At 32.3% G+C, this 6,561-nt stretch overlaps 1 protein-coding gene across 1 annotated transcript; it reads left to right on the forward strand.

Annotated features, from left to right (window-relative positions):
• The first annotated feature begins 365 nt into the window (after positions 1-365).
• Positions 366-3,944, forward strand: LOC131183161 (uncharacterized). The gene is made up of 8 exons (XM_058153306.1): positions 366-570; positions 652-831; positions 937-1,422; positions 1,513-1,590; positions 1,688-2,960; positions 3,066-3,153; positions 3,261-3,402; positions 3,517-3,944. The coding sequence occupies exons 1-8, from the start codon at positions 366-368 to the stop codon at positions 3,942-3,944; spliced, it is 2,880 nt and encodes a 959-aa protein (XP_058009289.1).
• The last annotated feature ends 2,617 nt before the right edge of the window (positions 3,945-6,561 follow it).

Genomic DNA, 6,561 nt, shown 5'->3' on the forward strand with positions numbered 1-6,561 from the left:
AATTAAAAATTGAGGGAGATTGAGAGTACAGCTGATTGATTTAGGAACAAAAAGGAGTGGCTTTTATTTTACCAAGTGTCTCCCTTTCATTGATCAATGCACAATTATTCCATAAGTTCTTTTGTATTTAGAAAATTCACTTTTATAGTTCTTTGTCTTTCAAATTCCTCCATTCTGACCCTACTTTTAAATTTCCACTTCATATAATATTTTGGCACCATCCTTTTTGTGATCAATGTTATTTAATTTTTTTTAATATTTATTTATTTAATAATGTAACCTAAATTTTAAACTAAATTTTTTTCTTGTCAAATACGTTTGCTTATTTTTATAAGTTATATTTCTAACTATCAATTTATTAGATAATGGCTCCTAGTAAAGGATGGATGGATCTTGTTGGTGATCGTCTTAATGATATATATTTACGTGGGGTTGAGGAATTTTTAGACTTTGCTTTTAAGAAGACTGGGAGGCATGGGGAAATACGTTGTCCATGTGTCAAGTGTAGTAACACGTATTCCGCCACACGAGAAGTGGTAGGGACACATCTCAAGGTGTACGGAATAATACGTAATTATACATTTTGGTATCACCATGGAGAAAGGGTAGATGAATCTGAATCTAATTTATAAAGTGTTGAACAAAGTGAAGATGAGCCTAGCAATGAGATGCATGACATTTTAAGGGATTTATATCCAGAGTTTTGTGGTCAAGATACAAATGATATGGATACGGATATCTTCGCTTGTGATATTCATAAAGAGGAACCGAATGAGGAAGCGAATAAATTCTATAGGTTACTAAGAGATTTTGAGCAACCATTATACCAAGGTTCTAAGAGCTCAAAGTTATCTTGCTTAGTCAAATTGCTCCATATCAAGAGCCTTGGTTGATGGAGTAATGAGTCATTTACTATGTTGTTGCAATTATTGAAAGATGAATTATTACCTCAAGGATCTAATTTGCCACAATCATATTATGATGCAAAGAAAGTAATTCAAGATCTTGGTCTCTCATACAAAAAAATTGATGCATGTGTAAATAATTGCATGTTATATTGGAAAGAGGATGAGAGGCTAGATTTTTGTAAGATTTGCGGCTATTCTAGATGGAAGACTGATAAATATAATGGGGAAGACAAGGTTAAAACCAATGGGAAGAGAATACCAAAAAAAATTCTGCGTTACTTTCCACTAAAGCCAAGACTTCAAAGATTGTTTATGTCCACAAAGACAGCGTCTTTGATGAGATGGCATAAAGATAAGAGGGTAGATGATGGAGTGATGAGACACCCTGCTGATTCAATGGCATGGATTTCCTTTGACAAACTACATCCAAATTTTGCCTCAGACTCTCGCAATGTGAGACTAGGCCTTGCTAGTGATGGATTTCAACCTTTTGCCAATTCAAAAATGCCATATAGTGTTTGGCCAGTTTTACTCATTCCATATAATTTGCCACCTTGGATGTGCATGAAATAATCAAATTTTATTTTATGAATGCTTATTCTAGGTCCTGAGGTTCCCGGAGATGCAATTGATATCTATCTTCAACCTTTAGTAGAAGAACTAAGAGAGTTATGGGAAACTGGCATTGATACATTTGATGCATATGCACTGTAATTTCAATTTACATGCAGTTTTACTATGGACTATCAATGATTTCCCTGCATATGCGAACTTATCAGGTTGGAGTACTAAGGGAAAGTTGGCTTGTCCTTGTTGTAATAAGGACACCTGTTGGATGAGGTTGGCTAATGGAGGCAAGCAATGTTATATGGGTCATCGACGATATCTTCCTCTTAATCACAAATGGAGAAATGATAACGAATCTTTTGATGGCACAAGGGAGCGAGGGTTACCACCCAAGCCACTTTCAGGAGATGATATACTTGATCAAGTGAAAAATCTTGAAGGGGTCATATTAACTAAGGCTCCTCATATGAAGAAAGCAATCTCACATGATGGTAGGGGGGACAATTGGAATAAAAAGAGTATATTCTTTGACCTTCCATATTGGAAGACCTTATTGCTACGTCACAACTTAGATGTCATGCACATTGAAAAGAATATATGCGATAATATACTAGGGACAATCATGAACATAAAGGGAAAAACTAAAGATGGCATCAAAACTCGCCTTGACTTGCAAGCATTAAATATAAGGCCAGAGTTACACCCAGTACAACAGGGGAATAAAGTTGTGATACCTCCAGCATTGTACAGTTTATCTACTTCTGAAAAATACAGGCTTTGCCAATTCTTGAAGCAGTTAAAAGTTCCAGATGGATTTTCATCCAATATTTCTCTTTGTGTAAACATGAAAGAGAGTAAAATCTCAGGATTAAAGAGTCATGATTGTCACGTTCTTCTATTACATATACTTCCTCTTGCAATACGTGGTTTACTTCCTAAAGTAGTATATGAACCACTTGTTGAGCTGTCATTGTTCTTCACTCATTTAGGAGCAAAGTCATTAAAGGTAGATGTATTGGAGCAATTAGAAAAGCAAATTCCTATAACTCTTTGCAAGCTAGAAAGGATCTTTCCACCTTCATTCTTTGACATTATGGTGCATTTGCCTATGCATTTGGCTAATGAAGCTAAAATTGGTGGACCAGTACAATATCGTTGGATGTACCCAATAGAACGAGCATTATATTCATTTAAGTCATGTATTCGTAATAGAGCTTGTGTAGAGGGTTCAATTGCAGAGGCATACATTGCAAATGAGTGCATGACTCTTTGCTCAAGGTACTTGCATGGCATTGAGACAAAGTTCAATCGAATGGATCGCAACTATGATGGTGGCAATAATAAAAATAAAGGAGGCTTATCAATTTTCTCCAAAGTAGGACGAGGATTAGGTGCTAGTAAAACTCGTGATCTTGATACACAGGAGTGGGAGCAAGCTTATATTTATGTATTAAAGAATTGTGATGAAGTCCAGCCATACATCGAGTATGATATTTTTTTTTGCTTATTCATATTGTATTTACTCTTTTTTTTTTAAATTTATCACAATCACCTATAATCCTCTTTTTTTTTTTTTTTTTTGCCCCTTAGAAAGTATTCACAATTGCCAGCAACCAATTTAGTAGGTATGTCAGAAGGTCAATGGAATAAAAATTTTGTTAGATGGTTTATGACGAAAGTAAGTACACTTTAAGTTTTGTATGTATTTTGAGTAATTAATTATTTCAATTGTTTGTAACCATTAGGAATTGATTTTTCACTTTTTCAAACAAATTTTTTTTATAGGTTGCGTGGTTGCATAAAAATGACTCAAGTCCAATGATGGGAGCCCTACTCTCATTATCACGCGGTCCTGCTCGATATGTGACATCTTTTTATGGTTACATTGTCAATGGGTATAGGTTTCATACTAAATATCATGACCAAGGTTTGAGGACACAAAATAGTGGAGTTGTTGTAATTTGAGATATTGGTGATGAAGTTAACAACATAGATTACAACGGTGTCTTAACTGAGATTATTCAATTGCAATATCTTGGAGGAAGACGTGTGGTGTTATTTCGTTGTAATTGGTGGGATGTTTATGATCGAGTGAGGGGGGTTAAGATTGATGAATATGGGGGGGTTAGTGTTAATTGTAAACGAACTTTGAAAACAAATGAACCTTTCATTTTAGCTAACCAAGCATCACAAGTCTTTTATGTTCCAGACAATATTCACAAAGGCTGGCATTGTGTGATAAAGGCACATCCTCGAGATTCTTATGACATCCCATTAGAAGAAGACATTGACCCTGTTGACTTGAATCAATTAGGTGAAGCATATCAAGCTGATGAATCTGTCAATCTTGAATCTGGAGAAACAACTACAGCTGATGCAAATGACCAAATTAGTTGGAAGAGGATGGATATAGAGCCACAAATAATTGATATATCTTTAACACAGAAGAAAAGAAAACATGGATCATGAAGTTTATTTAATTATTATTGTTTGAATGCTAGTGTATAATGTTTCTTTTCAAAATAAACTCTATAATATATACATAATTTATTTTGGATGTTTATGTGTAATTAAGTTATTCAATGTAGTTTACATTTCATTTTGTCTTTTTCCCATATTTTATTTATGTTGTTTCCCATATTTATTTATGTTATAATATATTTTGTTGGTTTGAAAAAAAATTCACATATATTTGATGTGCTAATATTCCAGGTAAATGACGCTAGAAATGGGGTCACAAAAAAAGAAAGGATCTAGGACAAATATAGTGAAGAGTTCATTTATACCACCGGGTGCATTAAGAAGGGCAAGGGGACATGGACATCAATCAAGATCATTTTTACCTATGACATCCACACAAAGTCAAACTGCATCAATTGCACGTTGTTCGTTAGAGCCACATAATGACAACTCTCTTTTTCAAGATGTTGATCATAGGGAAGAAGATGGTGGAGTACAGGAACAAATACCTGAACAAGTGCATGAAGGTTCAACTCCTATTTTTCTATTTCATTCAGGGTTATGAATTTAGTTTACATTAATAATTTACTTTTTATTTTTAATATTGATAGATTTTGATACTGCAGAATGTAATACAACAAGGCAACATCAAAGTAATAATAATCCAGCTCAGGAAGAAACACAAGAAGGTTCAAATAATTATTGTCATATGTATTATTAATAATTTATATTTATTATTGATGCATTATTTCTATATCATTAATGAAGTTCTAAGGACTATTTTATTTAGGTATTTCCATTATACAAAAGAAGAGAAAAACAAGAGGAATGAACAAGGGTAAAAAGATTGCAGCACTTAAGGATGGAGAGAAACTGGATGTGGTTTTTTATAATAATCGAGTTGTTGGAGAAAATCATGCAGAATGGTCAAGACATTTGGGCAAAATAGTGCGTGACCCAAACATTTGTCCAATAAGAGTGCACTCATGGAAGCAAATTGGAGAAGATGCAAAAGATCATATGTGGGATTCAGTCAAGGTACCTTTATTTTTAATAAAACATTGGATTAATTTAATTTACATCTATTCATTCATTCTTTTTTTTTTTGTAGAAATTTAAAAATTTTGACATTGAGCTATATCGAGAAAAGACTTTAGAGCATATGAATCATTTGTGGAATAATTGGAGAGGGGATTTGAAACGCCACAATATAAAGCCTTGTGGTTCTTTTCCAGAGATGTTGAAAAATGTTCCTCAAGGGATGCATCAAGAAGATTGGGAGTGGTTAGTTAAGAACCATTTTTGCACCAAAAAATTTAAGGTATGACATTTTATTTTACCAATATTAGAAATTACGTAAATTAAATATAAGTATTTTTATCTTTAGTTTTATTATTTTTTATAAGGGTTAACATAATGTTTTTAAATACTTTTTTTAATTTAGGAAACAAGTGTTCGAAACTCTGAAAATAGGAAAAATTTAACTATGCTTCATCAGATCGTAGCAAACCCATGCATAAATTATCTATGATTTGGTAATGTTAGTGAAATTTTTTCATGCTTTTGCATTTTAGAGATTAAATATATTATGCTATTGTGTAACAATATCGTATTTTGTAAAGGGAGGCAAGGATGGCAATCCACCAGACATTGGAACTATATTCTTTGAAACTCATAAGAAGGGTGCAAATTTGGTTGACTCTAATGTTCAAGAGAAATATGTATGTTATATTACTTTTATTGCAAATCTTTGTCTTTTCATAAATTATTTTATTTGTGTCATTGATTAATCATAATTATTATAGGATCAAATACGTGATGTCATCCAATCCAACCCTTCTTTGTCTCATATGGAGGTTGTAGAACAATGTTTTGAAACACGACATTGTGATCAAGTTATTGGTTATGGGGGTAGAATAAAGGCAAAAGAAGTTAAGAAATATCATTCCAACGTTGGCCTTCAAGAGGAGAATCGATTGCTTAAGGATCGTTTGTCTGAAGTAGAAACTAGGATGAAATACCTGGAGGACTTATTATTGAACCAATACTCTAATGCTCCATCTAGAACTTCTCTATCTACAGATCAATCTACTTGATTGTGATAAGGTAAATTATCTTCTTTTTCATCTACTATATTCTTTATATTGTTTTTAATATAGGTCATATTTTAAGTTGTACATTTACAAATAGAAATAAATATTCACTATTATATATTTATTGAAGATAAATGTATATAATTTAATTAAAGAGCACAGAAATCGGATTGGAAGTTGATGAATATTTTTGAATTTATGTTTTATGCAAGTTATGAATTTGAATTATTTGTTTGAAATTTTGAAAATATTCAAAATACAAATGGAATTTTGCCGAATTTTTTATTTGATATATTATACTTAAACTGTTTAGAAATAAAATATTAACAAATTTTAAATAAATGTGAAACTCATTTCAAGCTATTAGTGGATTTCATAGTTGTTGCAATCTAATTATATTTTTATATTTTGGTGCAGATGTGATTATGCAAATAGTGAAAGCATTGAAGTAATTTTTTTGGGTGAAGGTGTTCAAAAGTAACTTAGAAGATATTGTTGAATTTTATTTCAGCCTTCACGTATTTATAGTTTTC

Source organism: Hevea brasiliensis, chromosome 1 (assembly GCF_030052815.1).
Source record: "Hevea brasiliensis isolate MT/VB/25A 57/8 chromosome 1, ASM3005281v1, whole genome shotgun sequence".
NCBI lineage: Eukaryota > Viridiplantae > Streptophyta > Magnoliopsida > Malpighiales > Euphorbiaceae > Hevea > Hevea brasiliensis.

Excerpts from the sequence above, each read along its gene's own strand:
- LOC131183161 (XM_058153306.1), top strand. The coding sequence starts at position 366 with ATGGCTCCTAGTAAAGGATGGATGGATCTTGTTGGTGATCGTCTTAAT. Across the intron at positions 2,961-3,065 it reads GAAGTCCAGCCATACATCGA|AAAGTATTCACAATTGCCAG; the intron begins GTATGATATTTT and ends TTTGCCCCTTAG. Across the intron at positions 3,403-3,516 it reads TACTAAATATCATGACCAAG|GAAGACGTGTGGTGTTATTT; the intron begins GTTTGAGGACAC and ends AATATCTTGGAG.